Source organism: Mytilus edulis, chromosome 6, assembly GCF_963676685.1.
Source record: "Mytilus edulis chromosome 6, xbMytEdul2.2, whole genome shotgun sequence".
Lineage (NCBI taxonomy): Eukaryota > Metazoa > Mollusca > Bivalvia > Mytilida > Mytilidae > Mytilus > Mytilus edulis.
In genome coordinates this window covers 87,307,240-87,325,123 of record NC_092349.1, presented here as the reverse complement: position 1 = coordinate 87,325,123, position 17,884 = coordinate 87,307,240, and the positions used below count along the sequence as shown (strand labels likewise).

General features: G+C 30.7%; 1 protein-coding gene across 2 annotated transcripts; it reads left to right on the top strand.

The window, feature by feature from the left end:
* The first annotated feature begins 44 nt into the window (after positions 1 to 44).
* Positions 45 to 10,282, top strand: LOC139528785 (zinc finger HIT domain-containing protein 3-like). Of its 2 annotated transcripts, none has more exons than XM_071324986.1 (7): positions 45 to 149; positions 1,479 to 1,555; positions 6,671 to 6,702; positions 8,240 to 8,314; positions 8,674 to 8,721; positions 9,473 to 9,520; positions 10,074 to 10,282. In XM_071324986.1, exons 2-7 carry the CDS (start codon positions 1,479 to 1,481, stop codon positions 10,265 to 10,267), a joined length of 474 nt encoding a protein of 157 aa, XP_071181087.1. In that variant the 5' UTR covers positions 45 to 149; the 3' UTR covers positions 10,268 to 10,282. The 2 variants fall into 2 exon arrangements, with proteins under 2 accessions (XP_071181087.1, XP_071181086.1); XM_071324985.1 differs by having other exon boundaries at positions 46 to 149; positions 9,470 to 9,520.
* Positions 10,283 to 17,884: the final 7,602 nt, after the last annotated feature.

Genomic DNA, 17,884 nt, shown 5'->3' with positions numbered 1-17,884 from the left:
GTAGTTTTTGAAATAGACAAAAATAGAAGCTGTCGATACTATGTACTCCTATAGTATATAATGTTCGAAGTTACAGACCTGAAAGCCACACTTCACCACAACTTCACGTGTGATTTGTTTATAAAAAGAATTGTTGACAAAATTGTATAGTAGGTCGCATAAATTTAAATGAACGTCTTGTATGCAAAGCCAAATACAAATATCTAAAATGTTAAAATAGCCAATGCATATTTTGATATATAGAGGTCCATCAAAAAAAAAAGAAGAAAAAAATCAACAAGTTGAACAACACAAAAATCAAAGCCCCTGTTTTAGGCACAGGCACTTGTTTCTATCCATTGGAAGACCCACTATCAACGTATAAGTGCCTGTGGTTTCAGGCGTTTCAGATTGGTCAAAGGAGAGGGTGAGCGCTGCTGGATAACTCGGACTAAAACAAAATCGGTCGATAACAAAATCAGACTATAACAAACTCGGACTTAGTCCAAATAAGTTTTACCAAAATTTTAAACACATAGGTTTAAAAAATATCTTTTCATTAGTAAAATTGAAAAAAAATGAATTTTTTGCTTCTTTTAAGTATAATGGTTTATGCCTTTGATCTTATCATTTAGCTGCAAATTCTATTTTAGTTGAAAAATGCGATAATAATGGCTTTACATAATGAACTGATACTTTCTTAACAGATTTTTCACAGCAGTGGGAGTATTTTTCCTGTAAAGTTCAAAGTTTTATCTTTCAGATTATGTAATAAAATTCTACTGTTCGCGATAAAAATATTACTGTTCGAAGGGTGTTGATATTAGGGGGTTATTAAAATAATGATACTTAAAGAAGTGATTTTTGGGAAGGAAATTGAGGTATGATACTTAAACAAGTGGTTTTTATGTCATTATTCTAGATTCAGTACAAGGTCATCACCTGAAATGACCTGGTCATCCTAGACAACACAGATGTTGGTTCTGATAAGTTTAGAAACATAATTAGTCCCTGGATCATTAGTATTCTATATTTAAAGCTACAGTAAAATTAAATCACTTCTTCTAGTGATTATTTTGTACTACTTAAATAGGTTATTATTAAAGAAAGACAACTCTTACTTTCAACCTTTATGGAAATAATGTTACTTGAATCAGTGATTTGTGATTTTAATCAGTGATTTAGAAAATCACTCATTTAAATACATTGTAAGTCCCCTGACTGTTTATAATGGATTGTATATATACATGTATAGGGTAAATAAAATAATATCAAAGTTATTTTCACAATTAACATAATTAAGATAAGTAAAAGAATAATATATGCAGACACTGTTTTAAATCCATCTGACTTCCAACTACACACACACACATTTTCTTTAATCATGTTTATAAACATAACAATAGAAAACTTTGAACTATTTTACATTGTTTTATTTGATATGTCATGTATGTTGAACCCAAATGAATGAAGCTAAATGTTTTTCTTGATATTTTCAGATGACAAAAAAGCAAGTGTGTGAAGTTTGCACAGAAAATGAATCCAAATATAAATGTCCAGCTTGCCTTCTGAAATAGTAAGGCCATTTATTTATAGTTGTTGTTTATGATTAATATTATACCTTGAATTATATGGTAATTATTTGATAGGCTAATACAGAATTATGTTTCATAGTTTTCCAAAAATTGGCAGGGTCGCTAATTAAACCAAACAAATTGAAGCCTCCATTGACCATTATTCCTGCATTGTAGGTGAATAACCCTTTTAGTACCTCATTGAGCAAGTGTTAACTCCCAAATATAAAGTATGACGTCACTTAATGTCTGATAAACAAAAACAAATATGGCAACAGCCAGGTGAGAAGCCCTTCGAGTAACGAAGAATCGAGATCAAACAAGGCTTGAATATTCATCTAGTGTTGACAATATCTCTTATAAACAGCCCTTTTCAGGGCCATCTACATTTTACAGATGAGAGTATCTACAAAAATGTTAATGTACACAAAACAAATTTCTAATGTACAGTACTACCTGTGACTTTATCTTATTAATGGTGGCCATAAAAAATATGTTGACCATGGTGGCCCTAGATGTCCATCATCATACCCCCTGTTGCTTTTTTAATACACAAGGTATTACTCAAAAACTAGTCAAGGATAAAGGGAAATTTTGTATGCATTGAAGTGTTAAAATTATATAACTTACAGGTCATGTGACAGTGTCTCAGGTAAAAAATATGTGTTTGTCAAATTTAATAACTGTGATTATGACAGGAAATTCAAAAATAAAATGAAATAATAAAATTAGTTGAACAAATTGCTTAATAAAAACTAATTGTTTCATTACTATTGGTTTTCATATAATACCTTTTAAATATTTTTTAATCAATTTAAGTTATTTTTATTTTAAATGTATTAAGTCTATTTTTTGGTAAGTGAAGAATAAATGAATATCATTTTCAACTGCAAACATTTACAATGCCTAACTTTTTCTATTGAAAAGGTGTTTCTCAAATTAATTTTCTAAAATCAAAATGGTTTATTATTGTAGATAGACTGATCTGCATTCAACATTGTTTAACATATATATGTTTATAATTGTCTGAAGACTTGTGTTAAAAAAAATTTAGGCAATTCATTATTTCTCTATCAAATAAAACATAAATATTAGAAATACTCATTACAACAAAATTTGATAATATTTTTATTGTCATATGATATTTTAAACATGATCCATAATTTAGAGGTTAAGCATTTCTTTTACTTTTTGTTCTTGGGTAAGAGACATTTTTATAAGAAGGTAAATAATTTCCAAATTGAAATAGATTATCTACAAATGATCTAAAGCTGTTTTGTTAATTTTACAATCGACAAAGGACTGTTCTACATTGACCAACAAGTGGTACAGTTTACATATATTCTATCCTTTCTAGGAATTATATATTGTCCACTATTTTCTATTTCCAAATTTATGACCAACAATTTTCTACCTATTGACAAAATCTAGTTTACAGTTTTTATCATAAGTTTTTATTCATAGATTTTTCTTTAAATAATTTTTTATTAAGGACTTTTGAAGACTAAATTCATTCAAGTCCCTACAATTATTAACTTTATTTAAATTATTCTAAAGGCCTAGGTTGAGTGAAATATTCTTTTCAGATGTATACCAAGAAAAGGTATCATGCCAGTCCAGCACTTACAACAATATAATACACAGAACAAAATTATGATTTAATTAATAGACCATAAAAGTGTCACCATCTTTAGAAGTGCACTTAATATTTTCTGGAGACAGATTTGGACAGAAATTAACCAAACTGAAGATAACATATTTAATAATTTTCAAGAAGATTTCTTAAAATAATTTCTTTTCATAAGATTCACTTTATTCAGATATAAGAACATTTTCATCATGATTAGCATTTTTAATGAACATCTATCAAAATTTGATGATGGTGGGCATTTGGAAAATAAGTCTAAATTCAGTGATGGTTTGTGCACAACTCTTGTTTTGAGATTTGAAAATACTTAGATATAACAAAATTATTTTTTCCTAAACCATATATTATGATACTTGCAGTTTTCCTGAATAATATTAGATATTATCAAAATTTATTGTAAAAGGATTGATATTGATCATCTTAGTTTGTTATGAAACTGACTTGTTTAATTACTTTCATTTTAAATAAAAATCATTTGCATGATTATTAGTTATTGATAATAGTAATAATTCATTTATTAATACAAAAAAAAACCAATTGCATCAATGTACATCATGTACATTAACCTAGCTTTCACTAAAAACAATTATTAAAAGTCTGTTTATCTCAAATGCTAGTCAATAACTTTATCTTTCACGTTTTGCCATTTCTACTCAAGATTCTTACCAAGAAGAAATTAAAAGAATAAGAAACAAAAAAGAAATAAAAAAAACACATCCAAAAATGAAAAAAAAACAATTAGAAAAATAAAAAAATTATATAAATTAAAGACAAAAAATAATAATAAAAAATTACAGACTAAAATAATATTTTATTCTACATTTTCCAAAAAAGTTGAAATGTCAATTTTAAAAGAAACCTGAGTTACCTGTACAGGTAAATATAAATGAAACATACCAGCTGAAAACTTCAACCCTGATTGATTTTAACAGGTAACATAATAAGATAAAAAATCTACCTATGTTATGTTTTATGACCCCCAATAAATGGCCAACATCTCAAAATTGAATACCCCAATAAATGTTCACCATTGAATGTTGACCATGCAGGAGGGTGGACATTACTAAGAGGATGTCATGGGTTGTACTGTAGGTGTTTTGACAATCTATTACAATATTTTAATTACTTTTAATTGTTTGTTCGGAATAATAAACATGACAAAACAGTTATGGCCCTTTGAGTTGGTAATTATCCAAAATTGTCAACCAAAATCAGTAGCGTAGCCAGGGTTGAAATGATGTGGATGCCAAACTGTCGCCGAGCGTAGCGAGGCGAAAAAATTTTGAAGATCTTTTTATGCAGAAAATTATATATTTTTTTCGGACACTTCCTATTTGCACGTGTACTCCCCCAGAATCCGACACTTGTTAGATTTTTTATGTAATTTCAAAATACCCACCCATTCATATATTGCCAACATAATTTTATTGTTTTCTCAAAACTACCATCATTCAATTCATAAACATGATAAATATTTGATGTAAAAGTTTCCACCAAATCTTATATTTGACATCTCAAAAACGGACCCATTACAGCGGCACATCTGTATATGCCGGAACTTCGGAACATAGTGATTACTCTTTCGCTTAACGCGTTGCAGGGGACATGGAAATATCGGGCGTCCGTCCCTCCGTCTGTTCGGTTTTGTTGGCACTCGCATGTGTATAATTCTTGCCAGATGTTTATGAAACTTAAATCATCAGCAATGTCTTTGACACTATCAAAAATAAGTCCTGATCAAATATTTTTAACCGGTTAACCTCCTTTGAAATAAAAATTATAATGGAAATCCCATCGCATTTGCTCTGAAGCTTTTATTTATCTTTAGATATTACTTTTAGTTATTGGCCTTGCTTCTTGGATAGATAAAAAATGCAATATGGGGAGCATTAGCTCTTCTTTTATTGAAAAATCATTATTTGTATCTAGATGGAAACGCGGGGTATTATAAGCCCATGAATGATCACACACTATTACAAATTCACGTTTTTATTACGTCGTCTTTTATGTCAGAGGAAACGATATCAGGATATAAATGGTGGTTTAGTTGTTAGTAACGTTGCTACGTCAGATGTAGAAGCCACCTCTCCGCTTGGCCCAATTTCAGATCAGACATCTCCGCGGATCTGCCTGTCATCATCCTCTGTCTGGGCTTGCCGTAGCTGACGACATAGACTTTTCACCAAAAAAGTCAGAAAGTCGATTGATACATCTTGTTTACATAAACTAATTGATCATACATAAAAGACCGCGCATACTGATTTAGAAATGATTGGACGTTATCCTCATATTTCCATTCTTGTTACATTTGGATACATACGAGTTTAACTCCTACGAACACATTTTTTTAAAAATTTTTTTAAATTTTTTTTATCAAAATGATGTGGATGCTTGAGCATCTGAGCATACATGCAAGCTACGCCACTGAAAATTTATTTTATGAATCAACTCCTCAGCGGCCATAACTGTATTTTGTGTCACATTGTTTTACATTGAATAAAACTTTGAACACATTCATTGACAAATTTGCAATCTACATTGTGTATACATGGTATAGAAACTTATGAACTATGAAGCCAAAGGAGCATATATATAATGAACATGAATTTGGTAACCCAGGGAGTAAAATCTTGCATTTATCTTAACATTTTCCGTGATCATGGTGATAGTGTCAAAAAAGTTGAAACCTATCAATCATGTCAATGTAAAAAAATGAATAACAAATAAACAAGCAATCCTACAAAATAATGTTTTCTGATTTGTTTTTATACGGCCATTTACAGGATGTTTTATGGTATTCCTCTGTCCGTCCGTCGTCAACATGTCAGACATTAACTCAAATATATTGTCAAAAGCACTTTAACCAATTTGCATAAAACTTTGGTTAATTGTTTATATCTATTGATGTGAGCTCTATTTAGTTTTTTTATAAATTTTAGATTTTATGTTTCCGAGTTAAGGGGTTTTAGTCATTAAAAAAGGGGGGATTTTCCAGTTTTTTATTTTAACAAAGTTACATCTGTGTCAATGTGTGTTAAACTAAGACGCTCTGCATGCCATCTGACAGTATCCACATGTATGTTAATGAACCTTAATTTTTTTATGAACCAGATGATGGTTTTATCTGGTTTGCAATGTTATACATGTTATATTTACTTGCATTATAAAAGTATGATTGTTAAAGAGACAACTATCCACCAGAAATTAAAATATAAAGATTTAATCATTCCTGTGGTATAAAATTAAAGTAGACTCCCTTCCTAACCTTAATTGTAAAGGTATAACCAATAGTTATTTTAATTATAAGTATAATTTATGTATTGAGAACCAATTGGACTACAATGGACTGCATTCTCGTAAACTACATTGTCGTAAACTGTTTCAAGACATATGATTAAAGAGAAATATACTTGTGCATGGTTGTCTAGATCTGATTACATAACTATTTTGTTTCTGTTTTATTTTTCAGTTGCTCATTGCTATGTTACAAAAAACACAAAGGTAGGAATAAAACACCAGAATTTTCTGGGATGATTGATATGACATATTGTACATCTTGCAATTTTTATTTGAATTGAATAATATATACTGTTTAGGTCGTTGTAGACCAAACACTTGTTAAAAATACATAATGGAGTAATAGATTCATTGATCATGTCAATGGTTAACATCACTTTCAGTATTATTATCATTTTGATGGCAGACAATTTTTTTCCAAATCTTACTCATTCCTGCCATAGTGGTAGGTTGTTAACCATGTTGTTAAAGATATCAGAACTTAATATTTTTTAATTGATATTCAGTTTTTAGTTATAATGGTTAAATTTTTTTAGTATAATTCTAACAGTTTCAAACTCATTCTGTACTATATTGCAGGCGCGGATCCAAAGGGGGGGTTCCGGGGGTTGGAACCCTCCCTTTTTTTTTGACGATCAATGCATTTGAATGGGGACATGTAGTTGGAACCCCCCCCCCTTTGTCCTGGGTTATGAACCCCCCCTTTTTAAAATGGCTGGATCCGCCCCTGTATTGTCATGATTAATTTGAAAGTACTTAGCATTCTAGCATTTTCTTGTTTAGAAACATTGAAAAGCTTACTGATAATTAGATTTTGCCTGCATCTATAAGCATCACTAGGCCAATGACAAAGCATTTGTGTTTTTTTTTTTTTTTTAAACATTTCAAAAAGTAATGCTTGAACTCTATTTCGGATTTCAAATATTAGATTATTTTGTTATTTTGTACGAGATTCAAAAAAATGTTTTAAACAAAGCTATCCAAGACATGTTATCACCATTTGCATACAATTTTCAGGAATAATAGAGAATCTGATATATCATGTATATGCCAGCTTCTACTAAATTAAATTTGCAATATAGATTAAAACAATCACCTTCCTATCCTCCTATCCTCTATCTTATATTCATTTTTAAAGAAAATCCCTCTCTTTAGGTAATTTTAGGTAATTTTTAAGGGCTCAAGGTACCATTTTCAAACCAATAACTCCTTCATGTATATTCTTAAACAAATGTATGGTACTTCAAAACAGGAGTGGAAGTGTACACAAATCATGCAAATAGCCTTAAATTGTTACAACATTATTGAAAATACAAGAACTTGTATACACAATTTCATTGTTGTTCACAAACACATTATTGAAAATACAAGTATTGGTATACACAATTTCATTGTTGTTCACAAAAAAATTATTGAAAATACTAATACCAGTACTGGTATAAACAATCTCATTAAGATGCCTCAGTGGCTGTGTGGTCTAAGTAGTTACTACTGTAATCACTAGCCAGTCAACACTGAGGTTGTAAGTTCAAACCCCGCTCATGCAGGTTCACTTGACTCCAATCTTGGTTGACTAGGATAGTCAGTTTTCCTTTCAAAGGTCTGTGGTTTTCTCGGGGTACTCTGGCCTCCTCCACCAATAAAAACTGGCTGCCACGAAATAGTCTAAATGTGGTGCTTAGAAGTGGCGTTAAAACACCAACAATCAAAAAATCAATTACAATTTCATTGTTATTCACAGAAGCTTGCAAAGACGCCAGAGAAAAGACAGAACAAGCAAAGAAGAGTGAAGAAGACGCCAATGTTATTCATTCAGGTAGTAATTATATTATTATCATGGAAACTTTAGCTTTGAGTTAATTATTAACCTTTAAACTTTATTTTCAGAATTATTTTTTAGTCTCTTGAAAGGGCTTGATATAAAAATGTGTGTTAGATTTTTATTTTAGTTTGCTTTGATTTTTACAAAATTGAAATTCAAACAACATCTTTTAAGTTGTGTTTCCAAAAGGGTGTTGCTCTCAATTAAATGATAACACCAATTAGAAATTAAACTGTGAACTATTATGCAAAGAAGTTTCAACATACCTTATGACTTTCTTTTATTTGTATACATGCATTAACCTTTTGACATCATTTTCGAAAATTATACAATGCTTTTCTATATTTTTACAGTTGAACAGACAGAAGAAAGAGTTTCCGTTGAAAAGTTGGAAGAATTAGGTATTCAGTACTTTGATTTTGTAGTTACACATGATGTTCTGGAAGTCCCCTTCTACTAAATATAGCATGTTGGTTTACTGAAACTATATTAACTAGCATACTATTTAATAGCACATCTACCATGCAAACATGGGTTTGAAAGGATCAAAATATAAATATAAAATCAGAAAAAGATACATTCATGTAAATTCATACACTAGTTTTTAAGTTAACAGCGACACCAAAAAACTGTTTTTGTCTGAGTAGGAATACTTTTACATTTGCTCTAAATATGGGAGTAAATGTGATGTGGCACCTAAAGAGAGAGAAACATTTATCAGAAGTCTTTTGTTTTGCTTTATCTTACTCGTTTGTCAATTTGTAATAATATTGTGTCATATTGCAACTTATATTGCAATAATTAATATGACTTCACAAAAACATAAATGAAATTCATTTTCCGCAAACAGTATGCACAATTTAATATAGGCTCAAAATGATCAAAATATTTTTTTTCCCAATCCAAAAATTACATTCATGTAAGTTCATCAACATCAGACATCAAAAGGACTATTTTTGTTAGCGTAGTACATGTACTACTTTTACATAATATGTTTTAAATATTAGTGAGTGAATAAGTGATGTGATAGTATAGCAAATATGTCCCAATGTATTTTTCATATTACTTCATTTATTTGTATACATGGATTTACCATTTGAACTTGTTGAAATATTATCAAATCTATAGAAATACTTTTATTTTTTTTAGCAAATGAACAAACAGAAGATAGAGTTTCAGTAGAAAAATTGGAAGAATTAGGTATTGTACTTTGATTATTATTATGTGGTGTAAACTATTGATGTAAATTGAATTAGTTCAGTGATTTCGTTGTCATTCTGAAAAAAAGATTACATTTATTTTCTATCATTCTAGAAGGTAGTCAAAAGATTTCATACAACTTTAAAGTAGTTCATTTTTAAGGGCTCCACCAGTTAAAAAAATACACTTTTAAAGCCAACTCACATATGTTGGTATCAGTCACCATTGTCACAATTACGACTATACACACTGAAATATAGTTCACAATATTTCTCATATCTGTGTACATATGCACAAATGAACTGTGAACAATGTAAGATTTTTTTTTCAGAGTAGTTCACTCAAGATTGCTCATCTTTAAAACAGGGAAAACAGCAACTTGTACACAAAATGTTAACTTTAGACTTTTTAGTTTTGGATTCTGTCTTCAACTTATCTGCTTTATATCAATATTACAAAAAAAATATCAATGCAAAATGTATATGCATGATATGAAAGACTTTTACAATCTTTATACACAGTATCTAAAAATATTTTTCATCTTATTTTGTAGAGCACTCTGTGCCCTTGAGACAGATGTTGGAGAACCCACATTTACGAACAATATTACAAGATTTAGCCAAATCAACGAACCCTGCCAAACAAATGGAGAAATTCATGCATGAACCTTTATTCCTGGAATTTGCTGACGAATGTTTACAAACTGTTGAACCTAGTGCACCAGATGTAGAGATGGATTCAGATTAAATTGTCAAATTCAAATGGTTTTTTTCTGTCAGATGTTTTCCATACAGCTGATTGCATTGTAGAGCTATTTTTAAATTTATGACTTCAGAAACTTCTACAAATATAGATAAAGTAAGATGTGGTAATGAGTGTCAATGAGTAAACTCTCTGTCCAAGTCACAATTTGTAAAAGTCAACTATTATATTTTAAAGTCAAAATATGTTCAACATGAAGCCTTTGTGCATACCAAACAGCAAATGAGAAAACCAACAGTTTGTGCACAGATTTTCCTGAATTGTAGTGATTAATCTGACCGGGCTAATATTTAAAATATGAAATTTATACTTCAAGAACATTTCAAAAGAAGATTATTTAAATATCACAATGAGAAAGTAACTGAATTCTGATTTTTGAAATATTGAATATATAGTTTAACACCTATGCCAGTGAATATTAACTATAAAATAAGAGAAACCTAAATGATGCTTCTATAGGAAGTATCTAGGGTGACAGGGGTAAAGTAAAATAGTGATATATATTCTCCTCGCAACAGTTGACACTGAAGGGTAAACAGACATCATAAAATAATCTATTGGTGAACACAAACTTGCTCTCCTTGGGTAAAAATTATGTTAAGGTTGGATAAAAATAAGAAATATAAAAAGAAGATGTGGCATGAATGCCAATGAGACAACTATCCACAATAGACCAAATGACACAACAACTAACAACTATAGGTCAACGTACAGCCTTTAACAATGAGCAATGCCAATAACAAAAGTCAAAGAATATTTTCCTTCAATTTGTGTTTGTTCCTGCTTTAGAATAGTAATTACATATAGGCAATAAGTAAAATAAAGTGCAAATATATGACAAAGTTTATTTTCTAAATATCATATAGAGATAACAAAATATAATAAAAAGTTTTGTATATAAAAAATAATAAACATTTTGCCCCAATACTGTTCTTTAGCTTTTTGAAAGTAACAGTGATGTGAAATACAGTAGCAGTACTAGTTATCAACATGGAAATAGTTTAAACAACCAAAACTAAACAAATCATAACACAAAAATATTAATATTGTTTCCGATCTACAAAAACAAAAGTATACCGAAAAATGTTCTACAGTATTGCAGTTATATATATCTAACACAACTTGTACCTTTATTTTATTTCATTAAAACACATGCACATGAGAAAATATACTAAGAGACTTAAAAATAAACAAACATGTGAAGAATTATTCTTATTTGAATTTATCTATGTTTTGGCTGGATTGGACAAAGTCAGCTAATTATAGGATGGTGATACATGTATTGGTCCGGCACATTCATCAAAGTTGTGAACCTGCTATTAAGAAATTATTTAGATATTGTTTTCTCATTTTTCCTGAAATGGGAACAAGGTGATTTATAAGCAGTTATGTTTAGTTTTAAACCCAGCCAGACCTTTGGAATTCCACACCTCCCATTTTGGATTTGTTTTCAAGATTTTAATTTTTGTACATTTTTTATATCTGTATATTTAAATGTGCAGTATAGACCATTCTCCATTGTTTAACCTGCACAACCCAACCCAGCCATTCAAACTTTAATCCATTTTTTCTGCATAACATAATAATTTCTGTTATATCAAAATTATTTTTATTTGCAATATTTCTCTCCTACAAAACAATTTGATTGTCTATTTGTTAAAAACATTTTAAAGATCAAATGTAAAAAATAAAATGATGACCATTACCACATTGTAGCAAAATTCAGAGATTCAAATCTGCAGCTCACATTAGACATACAAAATAATCATGAATAAAGTTGAACAATTGAAGTAAATTCACCTGTTAAATATATCTATTTCCTATTTACAAAATATTCAACATCAGTAAAACAATGTCCCTTTTTGGCAAGATATATTCATCTTTACTTAAAAATCATTTTTAAACATCTATCATATTGTTTTAAATACTTATAAAATGGAAACAAACATTGTCATCACACTTAAAATGTTGTAAGATAACATCTTATATTATTAATCATAACTTCATTCATATTTAAGTTAAGTAACCTGGAATGGTACTACAATTTGACTATTTAGAATAATGTTAACTTGTTATATAACTAAGCAAATCGAGCATTCTGAACCATAACAAGCAATTTAAAATAGAACTGTGGTAAATACCATTGTTTTCAAATTCCTAGATATGGGAGACAACTATTGAAATCACAAAACTAGGTAAACGAGGATTTAATCAGACAAACATAAACAGCTGAGACGCTCTTTCATCAAAAAATAAATATACGATAAACAAAAGTGAAAACAAACATCAGATAAAACTTGCAAAAAACATCAAGATTGCATGTGTTAGCTTGCTAAGCATACCACACTTGATTACACTTGTAATACAAAGAATCAGTATAGATACAGATTTACTTGAGATCATAATCCAACACACATCCTTAAATATTATGCATGCATTGTAAATCTAGTCAAAACAAAACAATTTCTTTATTCCACAACTAAGCTACAGGATTTTAGCTACATTGTCATTAAATAAAACCTTTAGTTAAATTTCGAAATATTAAACAATAATATTGCATCCCTTAACTATTCAGACAAATGTTGTTCTATCTAAAAAAAACAACTTATACACAAAAGAGAACAAGTCAAGTATACATTTAGCATTAAATATACATTGTACTAAACTAAAATTACATTCCTTAATCACCAGACAAAAGTTGTACTATCTAAAAAGCATATGTACTGAAAAATTGTACAAGTATAAATTAAAATGCCTGTACCAAGTCAGGAATATGACAATTGTTATCCATTCGTTTGATGTGTTTGGACTTTTAATTTTGCCTTTTGATTTTGGACTTTCCTTTTAGAATGAGTTCAGTATTTTTGTGTTTATACTTTTTTCAGAATTTTTAAATACCACCCTACTGAAAATTTAATTGGGATTTCCAGTGGAAGTTCCAGTGGAAATCCACTGCAATTTCCACTGGATTCACATTGGGAAATTTGGTCAGGATTTTCTTTGGACTTTCTTCGGATTTCATTGGGATACCAATGGATTTCCACTAGAATCTCGGTGTAAAACCACAGCAGATTTCATTGGGATACCAATGGATTTCCATTGGAATCTCGGTGTAAAACCACAGCAGATTCCACTGAAAAAACAGTGGAATCTGCTGTGGTTTTACACCGAGATTCCAGTGGAAATCCATTGGTATCCCAATGAAATCCTAAGAAAGTCCAAAGAAAATCCCGACCAAATTTCATTAAAGTTCATGAACAAAAACACGCTTGTCCATTTGTAGTTCATGTCCTGTTCATGTTCTAGTTCATGAATTTTTTATGAATGATTCATGAATTTGTCCATGAACCATACCAGTTCATGAATCATTCATGAACACATGAACTACTGTGTTCATGAACTGTTCATCAGTAATTTAATTCATGAACATTGTTTGTCCACTTGAAGTTCATGAACTGTTCATCTAAAGTTCATGAAATTATTACAAAGTGTTTTCTTGAATTTTCATTTTTTATTTTTGTGTTATTATCATAAGTAAACTTCTCTTCCTGTCTGTAATTAAAATTGCTGTATCAGGACTTCCAACTAGAAATGCTAAATAACATCTTGGTGAAGTTGTTCTGCTTGAAATTCTTCACAGTTGAACAGATCTTTTAATCAATAAATGCATCTGAGTTTCCCCCTGCAAAATCAAAAATCACACCACAAAGAATCAAAAGTCCTTGATATTTGTTTTAAATAAACACTCAAGATTAAACAGTTTCTAACAGGTATAATACAATGTAATAATTTAATTTGATAAATGTTGTTTTTATTAAAATATCAATACATCTGTACAATGAATAGAGTATAAAGATTAATAACATGAATATTAATTCAGCCTTTTCATGACATTTCTAGGGACTCCAACGTCACGACGTTATGCATTGGAACAGCCGTTTTTACGAGCTGACACTTGACTTTCATGTCTTAATTTCTATCTGATTGTGTGCTTAAATAAAATAAAAATTACAGCCTTAAATTTGTTATTCCCTACTGTTCTATTTTGTGTCCATTTGCTGATTTATTCTGTTTAATTATTGTGAACGTCGTCGCTAAACTCTAGCGTTCGTGATGCTGCACTGCCAGTGGAAGTGCAACGGTACCGAAATAATTTAGTACACGCGTGATCGCAATGAAAAGAAACGGTGAGCCAATCAAATTACGACTTTAAAATAACAACCAATGAACGGCGGATCTTCCCCTGGTTCTAAAAATATAATTTTCTTTCCAACCAGGGTTCAAGAACGAGGGTACTTATAAAGTGAGAAACGGAATCGAAACGAAACGAAACGAAATATAACGAAACGAAACGAAATACAACGAAACGCAACGAAATATAACGAAACGAAACGAAATTAAACAATGAAGAAACGAAACGAAACGAAATGGAAAATGAAGAAACGAAATACAACGAAATAAACGAAACAGGCCTATATATAATATATCTTTTACATTGTTATAGGAGGTTAGGATTTTGATTTTAAAAAGGTGGTGTAATATTAATTGTTTTCTTTTTATTCCAAGTTCCGAGTCCAAGTTAAGGGGGCTACCATTTGATTTTTTTTTTGGGGGGGGGGAGGGGGAGAGGGCTATGATGAAATTAAAAAAAAGCCTGCAGGACAAGGATTTGAGTATAAAAAAGGCAAGACAGGATTGTTTAGTAAAAAAGAAGGCAGGATGAGCAACTGGGTAAAAAAACGGGATAAATTTATTTAAAAAAGACAGGATTGTTTAGTAAAAAAGAAGGCAGGATGAGCAACTGGGCAAAAAAACGGGATAAATTTATATAAAAAAGGCAGGACCAAATAAAGTGGAAAATAAAAAGGCAGAACAGAGATTACAACTAAATAAAATGCAGGACAAAAAAATTCCTCCTAGCCCATAAAAATCAAATGGTATCTCCCTAAGTTTGAATTGGCCAAGTTGTATTTGACAAGAAATTAAAAATGTGAAATGCTAACGGCTGACGAGTAGCCATAACGAAAACTAAATTGAACTGAAAAAGAGATCTGAGGTGAACGTCCTGTGTTTGAACCTCCCTTTTTACCAAACATGAATTTGAATGGAGATATAAATTTGGAATGTTTTTCTCCTGGGTTGGAGACCCCTTCAATCTTTTGAAAATGACTGGATCCGCTGCTGACGTCGATGAGAAAGAAAATCAACATACCTAGATGGTCAGAAAGAGTCCACCATCCATGTTTTAAGTGATTAACAAATATCTACATCGTGTTGCAAGCTGATTATCTCAATATAGATATAATATTGAAACATCTTACTGACAGCAATTCGGACTTGTGTGTATATCTTTGGTTAAGTTGCTTTCAAACTGAACCATGAAATCATTACTTTTGAGTGTAGTTACTTTTGAAAGTAGTTTAGTCCGACATATAGACAACGTTCTGTTCATCAGACTAGACTACTCTAAAGGGCGGGTGGATTCGTTTGAATTGTTTTACATTTATCATTTCGGGCTTTTTATAGCTGATTATGCGGTATGGTCTTTGCTCATTGTTGAAGGCCGTACGGTGACCTATAGTTGTTAATAACTGTGTCATTTGGTCTCTTGTGGTCTCATTGGCAATCTCACCACATCTTTTTTGTATGTACAAAATCATTCCTTTCCCTGAAATCTAGTAGAACAATTGCTTAAAGCATCTCTGAAACAAACTCAGTGACATGACAAAAATTGGACTTTGACCAATGAACCATGAAAATAAGGTCAAGGTCAGATGACATTTTTTAAACGGCAATTTTCATCTTATTAGCATCATATAAACCAAATTATTGATAAAGTACACCCCTTATAATGAACTATAGAAATGGGGTCCAAGTCAGATGATACCTGTAAGTTGAATACACCAAATATAGTGCACCTACTGCTTAAAATATAGGCGATATGGATTTGACCACGAAAACTTAACACTGTCCGACGTGCATGCAGATTTTACAAGATACTTAATTGTGTATATTTTGTATGCACCTGTCCTGGATTATTCAGGAGCCTGTTGTTCATGTGGTTGTTGTAGTTCATATGTGTTTTCTGTTTCTCGTTTTGTATATATTATATTGTGTCGCGGATCATACATATTCTGGAGTGCTGTTATTGTTTAAATCGCGTCTTTTTCATAGAGTTAATAACATATCTGGACGTCTTTTTTCTCGTTTTTCACCCAAAATAACTCAATCTGAATAATCATATGAACGGATGACAAATGCGATTATGCACTGAACCAATAGGACACAGAGGCATGATGATTAATTTATTGTGGAAAGAAGAGAAGCGACACCCAAAATGAGGTCTTCTCGTTTAATAGTATAGATATTGTTTTAACGTGGTTGTAACAATGATAACTACATCAACAGCACCACACAATTGCATAACATAAGGGTCAGATTCATTTCGTTGTATTTCGTTTCTTCATTTCGTTTCGTTTCGTTATATTTCGTTGCGTTTCGTTGTATTTCGTTTCGTTTCGTTATATTTCGTTTCGTTTCGTTTCGATTCCGTTTCTCACTTTATAAGTACCCTTTTACAATAGGTAAACGTATTTCATTAATGATGATAATTATTGACACCGGTCTGCAATGTTTGGGAATGAATGAATTGTCATTAATCATCTGTGCTTTTTTTCCAAGTTCCTCTATGTGCCGTATGATGGTTAAGAAAGGCACATGTTTGAACTCGGAGAGACAATCAGAAATTACATCTTTAGAAGAAAGAAATTAAGTTTACCATTGTCATGATTGTAAAAAGGAAACTTGAGAAACATCTCCAGCTCAAAGTAAGTTACAAAACTTCAAAGTTAGTCCCAAATTTTGTATGACTCTCAAAATGTAACACTCTTCTGGCGTAGTATGAAAAAAAGAAAAAGGATCTGAGCTAATTTCTGTTGTTAAATGAAAAGGAAATATTTTTTCATGGACATAATTTGGCTTTATTACTTAAGATTACACTACATTTGTAAACACATTGTGTATCACATGTATTGAAGTAACAGGGGTGTGGAAATAATTGTTGTGAGCACTTGTCCCCGGGCAAGTGAAACCTAAAATTTTACTTGTCCGGAAAATAATTTACTTGCCCAATTAATATTGAAGTATTTCTTGTTAGCTAGCCTAATATACGATTCTTACTTAGCACTGTTGTGCATCACAAACAGACCAAATGCATTTTTTTTTATGTGTAAAAAAAATAGGAAAGTAGGAAATGGGTTAACATCAATAAGACAGAAACCTAACAGCAAACCAACCAATGAAATTAAATGTAAAGGACAATTTTGCAGCAGTTTTTTTATAAAAAATTGTAGCCAGTAGGTAGTTTGTTACTACCAGGAACATTTGAATTTATAAGCAGAATGATTTTTTTTTAGTTGCAATTATTTTGTGGAAATTCCACTAGAAAAATAAAATTATGATCATGCAGAAATTTACTTGTTCTTCCATTGGAATTTCATTGTTTCGGAATTTCATTGGAATTCTGTTGAGATTCCAGAAGATGCATATTTTTTTACAGTGGAATTCCATTGTAATTCATGATTCCAATAAATGCCAGTGGAA